The sequence below is a fragment of the Homalodisca vitripennis genome, chromosome X, assembly GCF_021130785.1.
Source record: "Homalodisca vitripennis isolate AUS2020 chromosome X, UT_GWSS_2.1, whole genome shotgun sequence".
NCBI classification, from domain to species: Eukaryota; Metazoa; Arthropoda; class Insecta; order Hemiptera; family Cicadellidae; genus Homalodisca; species Homalodisca vitripennis.
In genome coordinates this window covers 20,190,001-20,214,921 of record NC_060215.1, presented here as the reverse complement: position 1 = coordinate 20,214,921, position 24,921 = coordinate 20,190,001, and the positions used below count along the sequence as shown (strand labels likewise).

General features: G+C 33.9%; 1 protein-coding gene across 1 annotated transcript in view; it reads left to right on the top strand.

Annotated features, from left to right (window-relative positions):
- The window catches only part of LOC124369385, a 153,383-nt gene that overhangs the window by 6,940 nt on the left and 121,522 nt on the right, over positions 1-24,921 (top strand). Inside the window, exon 2 of the mRNA XM_046827384.1 lies at positions 16,737-16,866. Coding sequence (XP_046683340.1) covers positions 16,737-16,866 — 130 coding nt within the window. The remainder of the gene's footprint in view (positions 1-16,736; positions 16,867-24,921) is intronic.

Sequence of the window (24,921 nt, the reverse complement as noted above, 5' to 3'; positions counted from 1 at the left end):
TAAAAATACATGTTTTCAAAACTGAAATACTTTTTACAATAACCTAAGAATACCTGTATGTTATTAAAAACCATGAGATATAGGTTTTTAAGAATAGGTTGTATTTACTACCTATTCTTACTTTGAGTGTTTTGCCAAGTAGTATGGGGTTAATTAATGTTCAAAATTTATTAATGGTAATGAAAGGGTTGAACAAATTTTTGGCGCGGCTGTAACAAATGTTTTTGTTCTTATTTTAGAAAAAAAATGGACGGGAAAATACGGTGTAGGTTTTATGTGAGATAAAACAAGTTTTATAGCCTTTCACTGCTATAGCCAACACTTAGTAAAGCACATGTTGTTTTAGTATCATTGCACTTGTTGGTCATATTACATAAGTATAGGTTAGGAAGGTCTGAAGAGTTTTGACGTTTGAAAGGCATTACCATTTGCGTTAGTACTGTGTGTAATCAACGTTTGCGACCAAACTTTGTTAGATAAAATCTTAAGTGCAACCATTACTGTTCGTTATATTCTGTGTAAATGGTACAAACATCATACTTATACATAAGTATTTAGATACATACTCAGGTGCTGGAAAACTAAATATGACCACTAAAAGTTATCAACTCTAATGGATTTGTTGGTTGGTTGTTACAAACATTACTCAAAATACATTTACTAAACATGTCCGTACACACTCTCTCTCTCTCTCTCTCTCTAACATGTCTCTCTCTCTCTCTCTCTCTCTCTCTCTCTCACTCTCTCTCTCTCTCTCTCTCTCTCTCTCTCTCTCTCTCTCTGTCTGTCTGTCTGTCTGTCTGTCTGTCTGTCTGTGTGTGTGTGTGTGTGTGTGTGTGTGTGTGTGTGTGTGTGTGTGTGTGTGTGTGTGTGTGTGTGTGTGTGTGTGTGTGTGTGTGTGTGTGTGTGTGTGTGTGTGCATGTGTGTGCATGTCTGTTTATATATTTAGGCTTCGGCAGTGACTTAATTAATAGGTGATTTTGACCCAATCCGCAGTACGGAATAGATGGTGATTTCATAAATATATTAAAATTGTTAAAACTTTGGATTTTTACAGCATATTTACCATGTATAGATACTGACGGAATGGCCAGAGTTGCGTTTACTATAATAAACGTTATAACAGACAAAATGGGCTAAAATTCAAGGTATAATATGAAGCACCAAACAAAGACAATGTCTGTGTTTTTGTTTTTGATAGTTAGTAATCGTGTATTCTACCATTACTAACAAATGCACTGTTTTTGCTAGTAGCTGACGGGAGATAATGTCGGTATTAAAAACAACATAACTATTCAAAGTAATCTATCACCATTGTTTAAACGATATACAGGCCACACGAGTATAAAGACTACATTAATGGCTTGCTTTGATGATTTTGCGAATACAAGGCTTATGTTATAGTAAATTGGTTACGTTATATTAAATTGCCAAGTTTCATGATTTTGTGAAAAGAACAAACATTTCATATTGTAAAAATGTATCAACCAAGCTTGTATGATTACGGTTAAATATACATACATACATATATATATATATATATATATATATATATATATATATATATATATGTTTTTTTGTAGCAAATTTTAGTAAAAATGCGGTTGAAAAATGTAATTATAAATAAAAAATAAAGCAAAACACCATTTCTTCGTCACAGATTAATATAAATGATTTATATTTTTGAAATACGTGTTGTAGACGTGAATATTACATGTACTTGTATTAGGAACCTGGAGGCACTGTAGTTGGTTGTAATGGACCCGACGTTCCCCAATCCTGCCATTAGACTGTCAAGATCGGATTACAGTTAATGTTACAGGTGAATCTAGTATATTCCCCTCGCTTCAATGCGGCTAACATGACAGGATATTGTTGGCAACACTGTTACCTCAGCGATGCCTTGAGGCCTGTTTCCAAACACATATTGTGCTGGCAACAAGTGAACCCTATAACTGCCACAAATCTTCTCCGACTCATTATTTATAGATGACGACCTTCTCGAAGAAAATAACTCCACAAAGTTTTTGGGAATGATTCTAGACAAAGCACTGACCTGGAGCGATCATGTTGACAGGGTCTGTGCTAGAGCTATCTCAGGTATATATGCTCTGCGCAATCTAGCAAAATTTTGTTCCACAGAAGTTTTAAAAATGGCCTACTATGGCCTAATCCATGCTCATTTTGCGTATGGGATAAGACTTTGGGGAAGTTGTGCAAAAAAAAAAATGGAGCGCGTCTTTAGACTCCAGAAAAAAGCTGTCAGAATCATTAAAAATTTAAATTATAGAGAGTCGTGTAGGGAATCTTTCGGGGAGTTGAGATTGCTGACTTTGCCTTGCCTCTATATTTTTGAGGTAATCATGTACTGCAGATCAAGGTGCACCTTGATTCGTGGCAGGAACGTTCATCAATATGAAACTAGAGGCAGGGACAACTTTCGCACGCATCAACACAGATTGACATTAGCGCAAAATCTACCGCAAGAAGTTGGTGTCAGATTAATCAACAGGCTCCCTGAAGAAATCAAAATTTCCAATAATCAAAATCAATTTAAAACTCGTCTCAAACTCCTTTTGGAGTCCAAGGCTTTCTACTCTGTTGATGAATTCATGTCAAGCCGCTGGGATATTTGAGATTGCTGGATCTGAGGTCAATGCGATTGTGACCTGAATGATTGCAAGAATTGTGAGTATGAGGTTGTGTGAATGTGTGGATGAACTCGTGTAAATAGACTTAAACTGTTGACGATTGCGATAAGATGTAAAAATTGTTAAAAGAATGCAATAAAGAGATTATTATTATTATACAATTCTAAAATATATTCTCACACAGATTTGGTCCATTGTTAATGAATACTTTTACTGAATACCACTAATAATGAATTCATTAAAAGTGGCCAAAACTGTCTGAGATTGTATTTTAGAATTGTATTATGAGTCGGAGGGGATCTGTAGCAGATATGGGATTTACTTATCAATGCCAAAGTTATTTCTTGTACAATTTAGAAATTTAGGAATGGAATGAATTGGATCATAAAACTCATCGCTTTCTTGAAAGTAAATCGCCGATGTACTCAATATGAGTAAGTTATTCTACCATTACTAACAATTCAACATCTAATACAATCCTGTAATATTTTAAATCTTGTTTTATTGTCTGTTATCTGGGCTTGTATACATATAAAATAAGAAGTAACAGTACTTTCAATTTACTTTATTTTTACGTTTATTTCTTACTTCTATATTTTTGTAAATACAAATATTTAATAAAAATATGTATTATTGTTGTTATTGATTTAGAGCATTTATAATATAAAGAATTACATTTAAATTTCACACTTTATACCTTTATTTTACGTTATCACTTACTTGTTATAACTTATCACTGTGTTATTATTAATTCTCATACATTTTATCAACTTAAATAATCTCATACATTAATATTATTTAAGAATTTATTACAATATTTATGGTTTTTTTTCTAAGATGGTTTTGGTACTGTTTAAGTAGTAAACATAAATCACCTGTTTACTATTCTAATTTAATACAATACGATTATGCTTATATTAGTAGATCTTTTACTATTATTGTACATTGGGTTTACCGTTAGAAGTGAAATAAATAAATAAATACACTGAATATTATTGCTACTAGTTGACCGGGGATAATTTCGGTATTAAAAAAACAACACAGCACAATTATTAATCAACAGAGAGTAACCTATCAACATTGTTTAAATGAGTGTATACAAGACATATGGATATTTAATCTATCATAATTAATGAACAGTCTCTAAAGATTGGCAGATGAGAAAATTGCGATCTCCATCCAGACGGAATTGACACCTCCACAACCTCCACTAAAAGCACACGGAATTCAGTGTTTTAGCATTTATCCTATTTTATACATTGAGGCACAAATATATTCCCACACCCTGCATTAAATACCAAAACAGAATACTTTCGTAGATTAAAAAAAAATTTAATACGGCTTGTAAATCTGTGTCAAACATTGGTTGTAGGCCTACCGTATATTTCGTCAAATACGCAATTGTTTCTGAAGATCGAGTTTTATTTTGTTTTTATAGTGCATTGAATAGCAATATGCAAGCGTAGTTCTGAACATAACATATTACGGGTGAGTAAAATATCCTCTATTTTTGATGATACTTGTTTTCATCAGCAGGTGGTCACACTTCATATTTGATATTTCACATACTCTGCGAGTATGAAATGTAATCATGTCGTATATATATATACACACATTAAATTGTATAAATGGCAATAGCCTTATTTAATTTCAATAAACATTGAATCACAAAAAGTACTTGCTTTTTATGTTTTATATATATATATATATATATATATATATATATATAGTTTTATATATATATATAGTTCAGCTTACTTTGGTTTACTATTATTAGAAGGTATAAACTGTCGAATCGGTGGTAAAAAGTCTTAAACCTCATTTTTTTATACGCCGCCAAATATTGATTCATCTAATTAAGATTCCTTCTGTCATCCAAAAGGTATTTTAGTGTAGTTTTGTCTCTTTTGCTGTCGAATTAATACCGTTCATAAGATCTTCCAGAAAGTCACAATTTTGATAGGGTGCCAATAGTACCTTCCCTTCCTCTTACGTACAGCATCTGATGCTGTTGCAGACTAGACTCCTAAAATCTGATGTCATGTTCGTCTAAAGGGATCCAAAAATAGTCACCGAAGAAGAACGAAGACGCTCAAAACGAACCCCCCCACATCGTTTTGACACCAGAGACACTCAGACCACAAGAAGTAGTGCATCCAGGTGCAGTAGGAATTCCTACTAGCTTATCACATGTACAATTGAGCACACTACGATGTTGACTGACACGATCTCAATGAGACAGTGGGAATGCCTCTTCACCTAGATTGCACTACTGTTTGTAGTCTGGGTGTCCCCGTTGTCGAAACGATACGGGGGGGGGGGGTTCGTTTTCAGCGTCTTCGTTCTTCTTCGGTGACTATTTTTGGATCCCTTTAGACGAACATGACATCAGATTTTAGGAGTCTAGTCTGCAACAGCATCAGACGCTGGGTACGTAACGAAAATAGAAGTGTTTCCTTCTATTTCCTTAAGCACACGAAATAAAAGTTCGAGCGTAGTTCACTGGTACAATGTTCGTAAACAGTAAACTTCGGCACTGCTCAATGTGAAAAAGAGTTCTTGAGTATGAAACATCCTCCAAAGTAAAATGATCGTAGGTATCCTAATCATGAGCTGTCCTCTGTAACACTTGCACAATTATTTATTTATGAATTTGTTTGGAGATCGTATACAATAAATGCCATACATCGGAACTATTAATTATCGTCTCCTACTCAAATAAAAAGACATTTCTCTCAGATGACTACCAAACAGCAGGTAAATAATCATAACTGAATTTTATTTTGCCATAAGAATTGTAATGACTCATTCTTTTAACGGAATCAGCCCTAAACTGGATGGAAAATCTAACGCATTGTCCTCTTTAATTTGACACATATATCTTGAACTTCGTTTCAATAGTTAGTAACCGAGAACCTAGCGCTTTACCCGTGTATTAATCTTTATCGCTGTATATGTTTCAAGGACGTGACTGTGCACTAAAGTTCAAATTATTTGCTCTTATAAGAAATCATTGTTACCCAAAAGATGTGAAAAGACAGTTTTATCTTTCAGTAAATCACTGGCACAGTCATATCTAATAATTCGATGTTATCACCATGTTTTTAGTGCTTATAAACCTGAGTGATATCAATCGTTACTATCTTGTATAGCCTACATTACAACCATATGTATAGAGTGAATATTGAGTTTAGCTCCAGTTCACATTCCTCTTAGTGCAGTCTGGAATCTGACGCTGTCACAGACTTGACTCCTGGAATCTGGAGTCATAATCGTTTGAAGAGATAAAACAAAATTCAGCGATGAAGCAGCTCAAATCAAAAGTCTTTAATTCGTTTCGACATTAGAGAAACCCAGACAACAAAATATAGTGTAATCTGGGTGAAGAAATCTTCTCATTGTCTCATCAGGTGCACATTTGAACAATGAGGCAATGATAAGTCTTATTCACCTGGATTAAACTATATTGTGTAATTCAAGGTGACTCTGATGTCGAAAAGTACAAAGTTCATTTGAACAGCTTTGTCGCCGACTATTTTTTTTATCTCTTCAGACGCATATGAGTCTACATTCCAGGAGTCAAGTCTGTGACAGCAAGTTCCACACGCTGCACTAAGAGGAAGGTGGACTGAAGCTAAAATCAACACAGCGTCAACCCTTCCCACATAGCTACTTTATGCATATGTATAAAGTTGCGCGTAAGCTTTAATTTTTAGGATGATTCTGAAATGTCAATTCTCGTTATGTGCCCCCAAATATTATACTTTTATAATAATAATAAAAAACGATCTAAAACAATTTATTACATTATTATACATTGTTCACGAATTACTAAGATGCGTTTAGATCGGCAAGACGTTTTATTTGTGTCGGACATTACAAATTCCTAGTGTAAAGTGCTGAGCAGCCAGTGTCGGACAGTTGTACACTGGAATTAGAGAGGTGTCAGACATTAAAATTTAAATTATAAAGATGGCCGAGATATGACTGTCGTGTGTGAACAGAGTTGCGTTGACCGAAGCAACAAGCGGCGACAGCATCTGTCGCAAGAACTTGCGGCAAGTCTCTCGCAACTATACTCGCCAGTGCAAACGCATCTTAATAACTGCATCTGCCGGGCATGCAACTAACTATTTCCTGTAGAATACGCCCAAATAAATGAGTCAATAATATTCGATAACTATTTAAGGAACTTTTGGTCAGATCCTCTAGAATTTAATTTTGTTAATACATTGTTTCTAGCGATGTCTTTTGTTAGTCGCCATAAGTACGGAGGGAAATTTAAATAAAAGATTTGGTGTGCATGTGACGCTAAAGATAACACCAAAGAAAAAGAGTTCTCGGAATTGTTACGCGTATATGGGCAAGCAGTTATTGTCATTATTTCGTTTTATGAATCATTTTGAATTTATTATAAGAAATTTAATTGCAACTTAATAATTAATTTACGATATAGTTCCTTGGTATACAGACTATGTGTATTAATTAACAAGGTAGGACGTCCTGTCGCGTAACAGGCTTCGCTGAGGTATGAAAACTTGTAAATTTATAACTTGTATATTTCATTCTCGGGGTGTCCTGTGGTCAAATAGACATACACGCAATCATACAAAAGGTTAACACGAAAATGACGCATCATAGAAATAATTCTTGTAAAATTAATGTTTCATACAAAATTTCAAATCTACATAATGAAATCTTTCTCAATATCCTTCGCCACAAGATACATTCAGGTTTTTTTTTATCGCATTGGGTTTGATAATCAGACTTTAAATAAAACACAATTCTACACACTAAGGGACTTAAAAATAATATATGTGTTGGGAAGTTAGGCTACATGTGTAAAAAAAAGTAAAGAATGTCTTATTTTACCAGGCGAAGTTAGGGCTAAGAAGCCCTCTCTAACACTTAACCTGGGGACCAACGGCTTAAAGGTGACTTCCGAACCACCACCAATGGCCGGGCAGGCGGGCCGCTTGCAAGGACAGGATCGCTCAGCGGTCACCTGTCCAAGCAGCAGCCACGCTCGGCGTTGCTTGATCTGGTTATCTTGCGATAACCGCCGTACCCACTACACTGCGCCATTGGTGACATGTGTTTATTTGACACATGGTTAAATCTCTTATTGGGTTTCTTTACAAACTCATTTATTGTGCTATTTTCTCGTTGCCATCGTAGTTACCCATAATCAATTCAGTGTTTTTTATATACAAATGAAGCTTCATGCACAATTTAAAATCTATAGTCAGTTCGTTTTCGAGATATCATGAGAAAAAACATACAAAAAAAATAAACTGTTTCCAGCTCCCATGAGTAACAAGCTCGCTAAAGCTCAGGCAATGAAATAATTGTACTAGGTACTTTTCCAAATTTAACTGCACTAATGTCATCAACTGTTATGACTTCATAACAGCGATAAAAACCCATATAACCATTCAAAAATTTCCCAAACAGTCTCTCCGCTTTTGGACGACGACCGTTGGAAGTTAGCCAAACTTCCCTTTAAAATACTGGGCTTAAAATATGACTAAGGTCCAAGAAGGCGTTCTATTACCAAACTTCATAGTTGGCAATACTATTTTGTTTCGGTTTGATGTAAAAAGCTTAATATTGAAGTGCACTTTTCCTCAGCCATAGAGCACAATCCATAACTTGTATTGTTTTGTACAATACGAAAACAACGTTGTATTGTATTGTCTCCACGTGACAGTGATATGCGGACAAAAAAACTGTTCGAGGAACTCCTGATATGTAAACTCTGGCCAACAGTCGGTTGCAAATAACATGAGAGTTTCTACATGTAAAATTACTATGAGCACATGTACCTGTCACGAGTAAAGCGTAGAACAATACAAAATTCCTAATCCGGAACTGGTTTCATCATTGGTGGCAACTCACTTGCGTGCAATATGGAAAACTACCGGGCAAAATGCGGGCGGTACTATTGTGCGCAAGTACCCAAAAATATCGATTCCTTTACAGCGGCCATTGGTGAACGAAGCGAACATAATGACCTTATACCTTTCTTTAATCAACTCATTTACTTTCCTGTACCATCTGTTCTGCGCATGTACAATAGCTATTATTCTTCACTGACGTGATCCTAGATAAAACCAAATTAAATCGAAACATACATGATCAAAAAATACAGTACAATACAAACTGTGTACAATACTTCCAAAGCCTCAATCTCACAACAAACTCCTCAAAATCCAACGTTTTAAATTTTGCCTTGCGCGATGTAGGCAACCATTGTGGATCTGCCGTCTTGTTAGCTGATTCCACACTGGAAGAAGTCCTCTCTTCAAAATTCCTAGGAATACACCTTGATCGAGGGTTGACTTGGAATGAACACATCAATCATGTTTGCGCAAAAATTTCCTCAGGCATTTATGTCTTGAGATCCTTAGCAAAATACTGCCCAAGTCAGGTACTGATAACGGCGTATTATGGCTTAATTTACCCCCATTTGTCTTACGGAGTGGTCCTGTGGGGAGCGTGCGCAAGCTCTCAGTTTCAGAGAGCATTCAAACTCCAAAAAAAAGCTATTCGAATAATTGCAAAAATAAAATTCAGAGAGTCGTGCAGGCAAGCTTTTAAGGAATTACAGCTGTTAACTCTCCCGTGTCTGTACATTTTAGAAACCACTTTGTTTTGTATGTATAAGTGTGCCTTAACCAGAGGCCGGGACATACATACGCATGAGACACGAGGTAGAGAATTACTACGAACTGCAAGCCACAGAACAGTGGTTTTTGAACACCTGCCCTCGCAGGCAGGTATTAATTTTATTAACAGACTGCCAAATTCAATAAAAAATTCCCCAACGCCCAAGGCGTTCAAAAGGCGCCTTAAACATCTCTTGGTGTCACAAGCATTTTATAATGCAGGGGAGTTTTTTGGCATTTAACTGGGAGACCGCCCAATTACATGACTGATTCTGCTGTTTAAAGTGGGATATATTGGCGAAGGATGAAAGGTGCATAAGTGTAAAATTGTATGTGTAAATGAGAATTTTGTGGAATGAATGTAAAAAAAATTTAGATTAAAATTTGTGACGTTTGCTATACAGTGTAATATTGTCGCTGCAATAAAGCTGATTTGATTTGATTTGAGTACAAGCAGTTCTTAAAAAATACACGAGTCCATCATAATGCAAATTTTCATGAGGGAAACAGGATTTTTTCGAACATTCGCCATCTTTCAGTGATACAATGTATTGTATCACTGAAAGATTCCATCATTCAGTGATTGTAACCACTGAACGATGGAAAATGTGCGGAAAATCCTGTTTCCTTCACAATACGTCCATCGTCAAAAACAAACTCAAACGGTGAATTTTCATTAGTTCAGAAATGTTTCCAGTACGGCAAGTATTACTTGTAGCCATTGTGACCTTCTCGTAAAGCGCTTGTGGGTTCTCTTCGCCGGTTTCAAAGAAAAGGCCACTTCAAGGTGGTCAAAGTGCTGTTTTTATTATAGATTTTTTCTAAAGAACTTAGATGTTGGAGGATTAGAGTGAAATTTGAACCATCAAGGATGTTGTGTAGATATAGATCTCTATGTGTGGTCTGTTTATCTCAGCTATTTTACCTCAGTAGTGGCAGCCCATTCCTCCACGTTGTAGCTTTAAATTTATGCATTGAATTATCCAAATTTATCCACTTGTTATGCATTGAATTTATTATACGTGTGGAAGAGGATGGATTTGAATCCTCGAAACAATTTGTAACATCAGTATGTTAATCACTTTAGCTTTGAATAAAGCCAACTTCAATATTGTTTGTAGCAGTGAAACATTTCCATTTGTATTTTATAAAGCGTCTGTGTTATTGCTACTCGTACACATTAATATTCCACGAGTATTTGCTTGTTTCCACTAAAAATAACGTTAATGACAATGTAAGACATCAGTTTTCATTTATACGGATTTTAAGGGGAGGCTATTGTCTAATTGAACCCAAAGTTAAATTTGTCATTTTCGGTACCATTTACTTAAAACCTTCCACAACAAACAATGTTGTTATGAATTTTTAACTAACAACATGCTAACATGCTAAAGAAGCTAATATAAAATGCTAGAAAAGTTTAACAAATATAAAATGAAAAATAACATACTTTAAAACTAACGTCAGACTTGCAAACTGCCTAAAGATGAAACAATTTAATAATAATTTTATCAGGGAACTGCTCAAATTAATGCTATTGAATTCTACAATTCATCCATAGTACCGCATATTTGATCATTAAGCAATAGTATTACTTTTTGATTACTAAATTATCAGAAGCTTCAAAAACACCATATATTTAGTTGTGGGAAGTCTTTAATGGGTTTTCTCGTGTGCTCGAAAATGAAAAGTTTCCTCCCCTAATTAATATATTTACTCTCCAATTAACGCGTCTTAGAAGATCACTGATTATTGTATCCGTGGTACCATATAGGTTCTCATTAAGTAATGAGTTTTACTCTTTACGCTCTCCCACTCACTCGCTATTAAAATTTAATATAAACTCCCGAAATATAAGCCATATCAACTGCAATAACATCTTAGAACCACACAGCTGTAATGATGCCTATCACTGTTAGACATAAACATTTTAGAAACTAAAAAAACATGTCTTGAAATTTTGCTTTCTCATTGTTTCGCAGATACTCAGTTAAGAAACAGTTCACATCTCTAACTGACCATAGCTCATCTGGAAATTGCTTACATTGCCATCGCTTATTCAAAGGTTTACATTGACTATCTTATCTAAATTCTTGTATTACCCTTGGCTTACATTGTCATTTCGGAGGGGGTTTTTATTAAACACTTGTTATGCTAGTAAGAGAGAGAACAAGACTGAAACCACTATCTTAATAGTAAACAGAGTTCATCTCATATCCATAGGCAATTTTGTTTATAATAGGTTTCTTTTTGAAGGTACGAAAACAATCATAACTCAAAGGCATTTCTTATTTCAAATTTCCGCATAGTAAAAGTTATAAGTCGAGAGTAAAAAATTAGTCCTTTGGCTTTCTATCGTCACTGAAGTGTTTTAGTAGTTGTCTATGTTTGATTTAATTTTATATGAGTATTAAAGGACTCGAAAGTACCTACACAAACAAATATAGTGTGGTATTTTAGTGTGTTTTTTTGTACACTTGAATGAAGTTTACTTACTGCAACTGATATAAGTGGTTGATTCAAATATTGTACGTTAAACGTATCTTTATGAGAACACAATCAAGTGTATTCATAAACATTTTTTAGTCAGAAGAAGTAGATTGGATCAAAGTATGATCACAGTCATTTAGAAAACCCATTGAAGTCTACGCATGATTGCTGAAGCGTAAAACTATAAATACTGTTTTTTCATCTAATGACAGAGAAAAGTACAAAATATTTTCTTCACAGATAACATGAATAGGTTATTTAGGTGCCTGATGCAGTTTTAGAAACAAATATTTATATGGTAGTGCATAAAATATGTAGTTTATTGAGTTTGTAACTGCCTTTACTGATGTAGGAGATTTATGTTGATATTTAAGAATTTTTAGTTATTTATGTTCGTCAGAAAATTGGAAACTAACAAAACATGTTTTGAAATTTTGCATTCACATTGTTTCGTAGATACTCAGTTAAGAAACAGTTCACATCTCTAACTGACCATAGCTCATCTGGAGATTGCTTACATTGCTATCGCTTATTCAAAGGTTTACATTGACTATCTTATCTAAATTCTTGTATTACCCTTGGCTTACATTGTCATTTCGGAGGGTGTTTTTATTAAACACTTGTTATGCTAGTATGAGAGAGAACAAGACTGAAACCACTGTCTTAATAGCAAACAGAGTTCATCTCATATCCATAGGCAATTTTGTTTATAATAGGTTTCTTTTTGAAGGTACGAAAACAATCATAACTCAAAGGCATTTCTTACTTCAAATTTCCGCATAGTAAAAGTTATAAGTCGAGAGTAAAACATTAGTCCTTTGGCTTTCTATCGTCACTGAAGTGTTTTAGTAGTTGTCTATGTTTGATTTAATTTTATATGAGTATTAAAGGACTCGAAAGTACCTACACAAACAAATATAGTGTTGTATTTTAGTGTGTTTTTGTACACTTGAATGAAGTTTACTTACTGCAAGTGATATAAGTGGTTGATTCAAATATTGTACGTTAAACGTATCTTTATGAGAACACAATCAAGTGTATTCATAAACATTTTTTAGTCAGAAGAAGTAGATTAGCTCAAAGTATGATCAAAGTCATTTGAAAACCCATTGAAGTCTACGCATGATTGCTGAAGCGTAAAACTATAAATACTGTTTTTTCATCTAATGACAGAGAAAAGTACAAAATATTTTCTTCACAGATAACATGAATAGGTTATTTAGGTGCCTGATGCAGTTTTGGAAACAAATATTTATATGGTAGTGCATAAAATATGTAGTTTATTGAGTTTGTAACTGCCTTTACTGATGTAGGAGATTTATGTTGATATTTAAGAATTTTTTTGTTATTCATGTTCGTCAGAAAATTGGAAATCGTATACCTAAAACTAATGTTCAAAATACGTTTGTGTGGTATTGTTTTAAAACTAAGATATTTCAAAAAGGCTACGGTTTTTAAACTAAAAGAAAGGATCCAGTCTACTGAATGCCTTTCTCATAAAAAATATTCTGTACTAAAATCTCAATCTAAAAACAAGGCGGGACCTATATCGGTTTTTATAATATGTCTTTTAAAGGTGTTAAACATTCTTTTGATCATCTTTAGGTCGAACATATGTAAAGCTTTAACCAATAAACAATTTTTACTTTTATTTTATGGTATTACTTATTGTGATATTTTTGAAATTAATATTATAAAATATTATAAACGATCAAGTTAAGAAAGTTATCACAATATCACATTGAATATTGTTCGTAATTTTTCTCAGTACTTACAGTTTATTCAAAAGGTCATTCAATATTTATACCGAATTGGGAATACGATATTGCGATTGCGTTAGTAATAAAAAATATTCACCTGTATTTAAAAGTGAATGTCAGCTTCCGAATTTTTTTGCAGGTCTAACGCATCAGCACACATTGATAAAGTACCACCGACTGCCACATTGCCGCCCCGTTCGCTCCAATAAACGCTGCTTGCCGCTCACGGTGGATTAGAAAGAAAAAGTGCCGTCATTTGTCGGAAATGTGTTGATATGCGATTCCCTTCTAAAACGGTTCTGCACAGTTATTAAATAGATATCAATAAGATCAACTCAGATCATTATTGTAACTTCAAGTTATAAATGGGAATGCTTTCTCCGTATGGTACGGATGATCTAATTGATATGTGAAATAGTCCTGTTCTCACAGAGCTTAAAGAACTGAGTGTTTCCTGAATGCAGGACTTTAATCAATTTGACGCATCAAGTCCAGGTTGGGACGGATTCTGTATTTCGTGCATAATGGTCGTTCCCTTAGGATTGATAGTTCATGCTTATAGCTCGCACGATATATAGCTCGTGTTTTTATAGCTCGCGCGATATATAGCTCGTGTTTATAGTTTCGCACGATATATAGCTCGTGTTTATAGCTCGCACGATATATAGCTCGTGTTTTTATAGCTCGCGCGATATATAGATTTTGTTTATAGCTCGCACGATATATAGATCGTGTTTATAGCTCACACGATATATAGCTCGTGTTTATAGCTCGCACAATATATAGCTCGTGTTTATAGTTCGCACAATATATAGCTCGTGTTTATAGCTTGCACGATATATAGCTCGTGTTTTTATAGCTCGCACGATATATAGATCGTGTTTATAGCTCACACGATATATAGCTCGTGTTTATAGCTCGCACAATATATAGCTCGTGTTTATAGTTCGCACGATATATAGCTCGTGTTTATAGTTCGCACGATATATAGCTTGTGTTTATAGTTCGCACGATATATAGCTCGTGTTTATAGCTCACACGATATATAGCTCGTGTTTATAGTTTGCACGATATATAGCTCGTGTTTTTATAGCTCGCACGATATATAGATCGTGTTTATAGCTCACACGATATATAGCTCGTGTTTATAGCTCGCACAATATATAGCTCGTGTTTATAGTTCGCACGATATATAGCTCGTGTTTATAGTTCGCACGATATATAGCTTGTGTTTATAGTTCGCACGATATATAGCTCGTGTTTATAGCTCATGTTTATAGCTCGCACGATATATAGCTCATGTTTATAGCTCACACGATGTATAGCTCGTGTTTATAGTTCGCACGATATATAGCTCGTGTTTATAGCTCACATTATAGCTCGTGTGTGTGTATAAACAGTTTACCGCTGTAGGTTGTGCCTTTCTGTCTCATCGGAACTTTAAGGAATAAAAATAGGCTGCACAGAGCCTCTCAATAAGTAAATAAATTGAAACCTATTTAAAAGATAAAGTAGACAAAATTTATATTATGGCTGTTTAAGGCTTCTCAAAACTAATGGTTTTACACAGATAAGAAATAATCTGAAAAAAACTATAGAAATACTAGTGTTTACTCATTTTAAACGTATAGTAAAAAGCAAACTAAATAGTTTTAAAAATTTATCTTAACGGTGTTTAATACCTATATTATTCTACTAAAACCAAGCTAGCACTAGACATTTTAAGCTCCTGACTCAGATATAAAAAATTAAAATTTTTAATTAACGGTTAACAAGAAATTGAGGAAGTCACTACTCAATTTGTACCCTGAAAGATGAAATGGTGAAAGTGACCTAACGCGGTTTTTTCAAGAATTTAAATACCAAATTAGGTCTCATTGTACAACATTTTCTATGAGCAGTAGATATAGTCATGTAATGATATGTAATTCTAATCATAAGAAAACATTACATCATATGATTAATCTTTTTGCAGATGGTTTTAAGTCAAGATCGGGAAAAGTGTGATTTTTAAATCAATGTTAGTTTAATACAAGGATTTTGATGTCAGTACTTCAGTAATCCGCTATATACAAGTATATCCGGGATTTTGAAAATATACTAAGAAGTGATATATGGCAGGCAGTAGTTACTAATTTGAATTGTGTTGCCTGTTTTAAAAACAGGTAATATCTTAGACAATTTGTCTAGCGGTTAATATCAAGGTAGACAACGAATGCAAAAAATGAGTAAAACGGAAGTGAATAATTCAATGCTGAAACTGTACAAAGCTTTTCGGAACAGCAAGCATGTCAGTTATTTAATTTAAGTAAGATAATTTAACTAAACATAAAATGATCTAGGGCTGGATATTTGATTAGAAGCTGAAGACTTTTTATATTAGTCTTATAGAAACATTTTAGATTTTAAAATATTCAAAAGTTATTTTTAAAACCGTTTGTGGTAGAAGAATGACCGCACTCAAAATTCGGCGGTGGAATTGTTCTCAGAGTGCTATCTGGGATGTAGTATGTCAATAAACAGGATATATCTCCGAATGAACAAGGATATCGTATACTAATATATAGTATGGATACCCAGTATATATATATATATATATATATATATATATATATATATATATATATAAACCCCACATAACCAGTACTCAAATTCATAGTCAGCTATATTTCCCAATCTTTTCAGCAGATTCATAGTCTCTTCTCCAATATCCCAAGCTCACGAGAATATAACAAGTTACTAATGAAATATCCAGTTCTGGGTAACTTTACATCTACATAGCTATTCTCTCGTTATGTTAAAACGTTTTGATTTCTTTTTAAGTTAAATAGCAACCGATAGATCCGACCTGGCAGAATGTGAAATAAAATAGAACATGACTTTATTAAAGGCGGAGTTAGAGGATGTGTTGTGTGTGTGAATTATGTTACATTTATCAAGTTATAATTAATTATCAACCGTCTATAAAATCCGTTTATCCTAGAAGAGTTAAAATTCAACTTAAGAAGAAAAAAAAACAACTAAATAGACTTTTACAATAAACATTTTCATAGTTTTGTTAATAAATTAAACGATATTTACATAGAAATGTAAGAGGAGCTATATAACTTTATGTATGTTAGAATTTTCAAAGATTTGAATAATATTTGTGTTTGCCGTGTTCCAGAATGTTACGACAGGGTAGCGATAGGCCGGCGACTCAACAGTTCAGACGTGAGCAAGACTCTAACTGCCAGGACGGTGAAACAGTGTGAGCTGGAGTGCGAGAGAGACATGTGTAACGGCTATAGTTTTGGGTGAGTACAATCACTTTACGGTTCTAATATCTGAAACTATTACACAGCCTTCAAATTGACTTATAAAAACAAAACAGATGTTTAACCAAAACTGAGTCGGTAATGCACATCCGCTTATGAAGATGAGTATAGGGAGATTTGCTGTATCGTAATTAGTCGAAGCTGAACCTGCCAGCGATTAAAACGAACAGTCAGTTAGTGATCAATAATATGGCTTCTTTGTCACAGGCTGCCAAATTTTTGATAGTTTGATGTTATCTTATTTAGTCATAACGTAGCTATGGTTGGAAGAGTTGATTCAGTTTGAATGTTGAGTTGACCTACAGTCCACCTTCGTCTTGGGGCAGCGTCTGGAATCTGCAGTTGCCATAGGCTTGACTCCTCGACAATTGTGCATCTGATGAGACAATGACAATACCTCTTCACCTAGATTATTATCACCTCAGACTGATGTCAAAACGATTTAAAGAGTTCATTTTGAGCTTCTCCTCAGCGACCTTTTTTTGGATCTCTTCAGACAATCATGACTCAAGGTTCCAGGAGTCATGTCTATGACAACGTCAGATTCCAGACGTTGCACTAGGAGGAAGGTGAACTAAAGATCAACTCATCATTCACATTGAATGATTCCATTCAAAAATTGCTACGTTTTCTGTACAAATCTAGGTTGCTCTACCGTGCTTAGATTGGGTCTGAAACATTGTAGTGCGCTCAGTTGTGAATTTGATGAGACAAATGAGAATACCTTTTCAACTAGATTACACTATATTTTGTAGACTAGGTGTCTCTGTTGTCGAAACGACATAAAAATTTCATTTTAAGCTTCTTCGACTTTTTAGATCTCTATAGTCGAACAAGACTACAGATTCCAAGAGTCAAGTCTTTAACAGCGTCAAATTTCAGTCGTTTGTAGTAAGAGGTAAATGAACTGAAGTTTAATTCAACATTCATGTTATCGTTCGTTTCTTTATTTTGCTTATTGGTTACTCATAAAGTTCCTATTATTATTTATAGATTATTTATTTGTTTTATTTAACTTTTTAGAAGTACTTTTATTTTAAGAAATTCAATTGCATGTTTTGTTTTGTACTTGTTTTAGGCTACGGCTGATTTTCTATATCCTAATAGTTCGTGAACTCGCTTCGATACCAATACTTTGTTTCGCCAGTGCAGACTGAGCCACAACTACTTCAAAAATGTCATGGACTTTATACTTACACAGTGGATTCGGGTTCTTTATTGGTTTCAAACGATTCTACTGCATCACCAATTTTTGTGAATTTACTCAACTGAAAAATATAGTTTATTTTGGTTTGGGACATTTTAGTTACTTCTCACGGACTTGTGTATATATACTTAGAATGTACATAGGTTGCAAGAAATTGAATGATTGTAAGAGTACTCAGATTGCTTAGCAAATCAAATTTTTTCTACCAATCAATACTGAAAATTACTAGGATTTAGGCAGAACTAGCAAATGTATATGTAAGTGATGAATTAATATTTACTTACGAGATGATTTCTCATTTAACTGTAAAATAATTGAATGGGGAGGAATTGTTATGCCAAAGGCTGCCAAAACATGACTCTATGGGTGGGTACGTGGTCATACAAGTCACAGTGGTCAAGTATGGTCATCAATAAATCCATTTTATAGAGAGCGATACACGGGTAATCATAAGGGAATATCGGTAATAATTTGTAAATAGTATGGCTAAATCAGCATTGTATTCTTCACACACATTTTTATAATATGTATCTTCATCACACGACAATGTTCAAGTGATCGGTTTTTAGTTTTAAGATCATAGACTAATAGTGTTATATACAGGGTATCCCGTAACTTTCAGGACAAAGGTATACTACGTTATCAGTGACCTAGGATAATCGGACTGTAGGATGAATTCTACTGTGATAGTTTCAAGATTCTGAGATGATTGGAATAACCTTTGGTAGGCAAATAGAGTGATTAGCAGTGTTCTAGTAGGGTCGACCTGTTGGATGAAATCTACTGTGATAGTTTCAAGATTCTGAGATGATTGGAATAACCTTTGGTAGGCAAATAGAGTGATTAGCAGTGTTCTAGTAGGGTCAACCTGTTGGATGAAATCTACTGTGATAGTTTCAAGATTCTGAGATGAATGGAATAACTGTTGGTAGGCAAATGGAGTGATTAGCAGTGTTCTAGTAGGGTCGACCTGTTGGATGAAATATACGGTGACAGTTTCAGGACTCTGAGACGACTGTAGTGACCTACGGTAGACAGACAGATTGAGTGATTAGCAGTGACCTAGGACAGTCGGTCTGTAGTGTGAAGGTGTTACCGCGGTTTCCCAAGGAGACTTCGGGCCTGCTTTCCACTCCTGACCGTGCAAATCGATCAGCGAAGGGCCTCAATGTTTGCCTAATACGCGTCAAAGACCTTCACTACAATTATGAATGCTTCTTTAAAATATTGCATGATCTAGTTTATTCTATACTAGGCCACCCTATTGTTTCTGCTAGATTTGACAAGCGTAACACTTCATTTTCAAGTCCGTAAAATGAGAATTTATTGACTAACCTTATACAAATTTTGTCACCCTTGGACATGTTATTCTCTATGTTGAATGGTAGTAATTTAGAATACTGAAAACTTCCAGTAACTTGCACATCTTTCGCAACCTTCATCTTGCATTGGCTCAGTTAAGTACTGAAAAAAATGTCTATCACGTCTACGCTTTTTAGTCTAGGAGCCTAAAGCCACTTTGAGCTGTACTGTTTAAGTATACAATCCGGCGTGGCTTAAAATCAATAGAGGGAATTACCCTAATAAATTTTCAGGTAGAGGTAAAAATGCGAAAGTATGGAAAGGAATGCATATGAAACGATATTTTCTCCAAGTTTTTCCTAGCTTGATGCACTTCAACCCGACCTACAGACCCATAAATAATAGTTATAATGTCGCAGTCAGACAACTAGATACATTATCATAAAAGTCACCACTTTAACGATCTCTATATTATGGCTAGCTGACTGATTCTACTTTTATTTATGTCTGGCTGTTGGTTTAAAGTTTATCAAGCTAAGAAAATATGATCTGGGAAAAATTTTTATTTCATATCATGAAGAAGGGTTAAATCTTCTGTTATCCTCTCATTTCAACCTTAACCAAAACTAGAGTGGCTGAAGATATATTTCTCTCTTAGAGAAATGTCTATCGATATCAAGATAAACTAGATGGTGTGCTCGTACAGTTAAGGGTGGAATTTGCTTAGACAATGACAGTTTAGCAAAAAGAGACATCTAGGATGTAAGATAAGTATTAGTACTGAAAAATTTAAAGTTAGAATTTGAGACATGATAATCAACGTAAATCACTCAGTGGAACATATTTAGTTGGTAGTTAGTTGGCTCTCCCTCTCCCTCCCTCCCTTCCTCACACTCTCTCTCCTCCATTTCCCTCGCTCATACACTCTCTCCCTTTCCCTCTCTCACCCTCTCTCTTCCTCTCACTAGTTCTCCCTGTCCCTCCTCACTCTCCCTCACCCTCACCCTCTCCCTCCCTACCCCTCTCTCTCTCTCCCTCTCTCCCCCACTCTATCTTTCACTCCCTCTCTCTCTCCTTCCGAACGTTTCCAAGAATAACATATGTATCGTTGCTAATCTGTTCCAACACGTTTCTTTATTCCATAATTTGGTAGTTGCCATTGACACATACTGCAACAAATATATTCATAGAGTAAAACGCATATTAAGTTTCTTGGTTTGAATCTCTATACTGATAAAATGAATCTCTCTATCATGTTATGTTGTCTTTGCTACGCCCTTTGTGTCTCCTATTGAAATATAATCATCTTGACAAAACGGAACCCCTTTATAGAAACATTAAAGTATTTCGTTATTTAAAACACTGTATTTCTTCTTGTTAAATTTTATTTAAACTAATTAGTTTTGAAAGATATAACAGTTGTGAATGTCGACAATAATGTAAAATTTAATGTTGATTCATTTCAATACTGTGCGGGAGTTTACTTCACCTTCCAAATCAAGACCCTCTGATATTAGCCGTTTATTTGGTTATATAAGTACGAAAAGTAAAGCACTTAAATTATGGGAAGTGTTCCAGACAATATTACACTATATCCAGAATTCAAGTTCTTTCGTGTCACGTGATTGAAACTTATTTGATCATGTTTTGATGTAATTCACTGTACAATATCATATATAAACCAAAATTATTGAATAACAAGGCTCTTAATTTTTTTTAATGAGGTGCTCCCCAACAATACGGATTTGTCTGAAATCACACAGCAACAATTTGTTTAATAAGTTCACTCTGGATATAGTATTTATGAACAATGTATGGAAATACAGTTTGAAAAAGTGTTTTATATTCATAAAAAGTTGTTCTCCCTTTTCTAGTTTTACCCATAAATTTATAAACAGTTTTACATTTTTAATTTGTGCAGAATTATATTAATGGTGGCTTTAATTAATAATTTAATACATCATGTATTACAGGATGACCAGTTAAATTAAAAGAGCATTTCTTAAATAATAACCTGCAGATGTTAAGTAAAAAATTCTTTTCAATTTAAAAGATAAAGTATGTCAAGTTCGATCCAATCAGTTAGTTTACCAACTGAACTTCACTAGTAAATACAGTTTGCCCACAAAGTCATGTCACACTTTATTTATACACATACATACAGCACAAGAATTGGATTAAAGAGTACTTTAAGCAGTTTGACGTCAGTTTATCTGAGATCAACATGAGCACCATGAATCGCCCTATAGACGTCCAAGCGAACTTTGATCTTCTCTCATATTTTGATCAGAAATTCTGGGAAAACTGATTCAATCGCAGCTCTGATTCGTTGCTTTAAGTGCTCAATGTACGAACGCCATGACATTGTAAATTTCCAAAACAGTTAAAGTTAGCCTCAAAACTAAAAACAATGCAGTTTATTAAATGTTGATTTAGTCCGTTCTTATACAGCAAAGTCAAAGCAGTTGGTAAACCACTAAATTTAAGTCTTTCAAAACTGTATACTTGGGGACATTCAACTCATGCACACGTGGTCGCACATGTTTTCGACTGTTTGATACCATAACTTTTCGCTTTTTGTCCAATAATCTGTCTCTTTCCCTAAACGTCTCTTTCCATCATTAAATGCTGCATCTGTCAGAGGGATTTCCGTGAAACACTGGACGATACTCACGCTACACTGAAATTAACAATGTAAAACAAAAATATACTAAACGACTTTTACAAAGTTGCCATTATGGCTGGTTTCGTAAAGACTTTAGCCATAGATGAGAACAATGCAATGGGTAACAAAATTTATAAACAACTCTTTTGTAGATGTTTCATAGACCTGCGATTAATAATAGAGTAGCTATAATAAATTTAAACTGTGACATGACTTTGAGGACACAGTGTACATGTAAATAATTTTAAATTAAAACTTTAATTAATTAAAAATAACTTGCAGACATTTAAAAGGCGATGTCGTTAATGTTTTTAAATGACTGTAAATTAACGTGGTAAAACCACTCTTAGGTCTGATGAGAGTTTCAGTAACGCCTGTCAAAAAGGGAAAATATAATTAATTAAATGAATTTAAGAGCAGCTGATATCTCTCGGAAGTTACTTTCAACGATTAAACTCAAATCATTATTGATTTATTACATACAAAAATATTCAAAGGTTTTTTTCTTTAGGTTGTTACACACTTATGCTTTACCGTGCAAATATTTGGCAATTAAATTTTGTAAAATTGTAATAAAAAAATTATGAGACTTGCAATGAAATGGAAATGCCTTTACCAAGACGAGGTGGAGTTGGGGATATCAAGTACTCTCTGCCACTTAACTCCAGATTCCATATTAACTAAAATATTTAATTTTGACATAGATTTAGATTAAGATTTGTATAAATTGTTTTTGTTATTAAAAATATACAAAAGAACAGCAAAGCTGATCAGAATTTACACTGGGACATCTATTTGGTGAACTTGATTGTTCGTTTCATATGTTACGTCGTTATTCACCTGAGGAAGATATCGGATTGTTGGTCTCGAAACGTATGTTTACCAATTACATATACAACTGAAAATGGTAATTGCAAACGCCCTAAAATATCCTGTTGCCTTTCTTTGCTCATTTCGGTTCCTAACTTTGCCATTACATAAGCTGATTAGTCAATTAGTTGCATAAGGTATATTAGATAAACAAAGTACAGGCTTGGTTATAAGATATCTCGTTTTAAGATGCTAATTTTAGCTCCCTTACTGTTTAAAGTATACCATATATGCTACCTACAGTTTTAATACACATACATAAATACATATTTTTAGTTTGTACCTTCGGGAAAATTACCGGTATTGCAGCACCAACCCAAGGTTAATGAGGACTGGAAATAAGGTATGTTCTGTCACTGATTTCTTCGACTCACTCATGGAAGCCTTTAAGAAGAATGTTGCAGTGTTGTTATTATGCCATTAAGTGACTTGTTATACTAATAATTGTTATTGCAAGGCATCTGCTTTATGCAGATTGTTTTATGATTGTATATTTACAATATTGTTATATTATTTACATTTGGTTCGGTTCCTACAGCGTAATCACTAACTACTTATGTCTAGTCTGTTATCTTTGGTAATATTTAGGTTACAATGTAAGTGTAAATATATTTATATTGTTGTTATTAAAGATTTATTATGTATAAATTAATTTATATTGTTGTTACAGCTTTATCTTTGCGTTCACAATATACTACTCTAATGACAGCAAAAAATGCAAACTTACTAACAAAGTCAGACTTCAAACAACAAACATTGAACAACAATATATATATATATATATATATATATATATATATATATATATATATATATATTGTTGTTCGAAGTCTGACTTTGTTAGTAAGTTTGCATTTTTTGCTGTCATTAGAGTAGTATATTGTTATTTTCTAACTATATCCTATCAATAAATTGTTATTAATATTTGCATATTTGCATGCTGGCATAATATATCGTTATCAGCTATATTCATAGATGATGTATCTATATACCGTTATCAGCTGTATTCATTGATGACGTATCTATATACTGTTATCAGCTATATTCATTGATGATATATCTATATACAGTTATCAGCTGTATTCATTGATGACGTATCTATATACTGTTATCAGCTATATTCATTGATGATGTATTTATATAAAGTTATCAGCTGTATTCCTTGATGATGTATCCATATACAGTTATCAGCTATATTCCTTGATGATGTATATTATAATATTCATCTATTCATTTCCGTGTATATAAATAAATAAAAATAGAGACATACAATCTGTAAGTGGTTGCCATAGACATGATAATTTTATTATAAAATTAAAAAAATAAAATTAGTTGCCTTTATAAACTAATTTTGTATAATCACGCTTGTAATATCAGCTGCAAAGTACCATAACTACATTTAGATTCCCGAGCGGAGTTTCCAGTTGACGTAACGAGTCACTAATTTACTTTGGGATTTACCTAAAGCGATCACAGGATATTGCAGAAAATTACTTGTCAAAAGCGACCCTTTAGAAACTCAATCCGCTCACGTAGCATAGTAATACTAGTAACACACCAATACCTAACCAACTTGCTATCATTCTATATGCTAATATACAGGTGAATTTCAAATGTCCCTTACAAGTATATTTTGCGGTATTTTGCATTATTGATATTTTTTGGAGTGAAATACTCTATTTTAAATTACTTCACTTTTTCGGCTGCCATCTTGGATCTAGCACTTTGGAATATATTATTCAATGATATATGTTTTTTGTGTCAAGTGGTTTCCGATTTACCGTCGTAATGCTGAATATGTTGCCACAAACAGGTTTTTTTATATTCTCTAGATTTATGTGTTTTTCAGTGTAATTAAAACAGCGGGTACCTTATACCTTTATTAAGTAAGGTAAGTGCCTTTACTCATTTGCATTTGTGAGTACAATTACTTAAAGCCATACAATAAGAATTACGTATAGTAATTTACAAGTAGAGTGACTTAATTTAT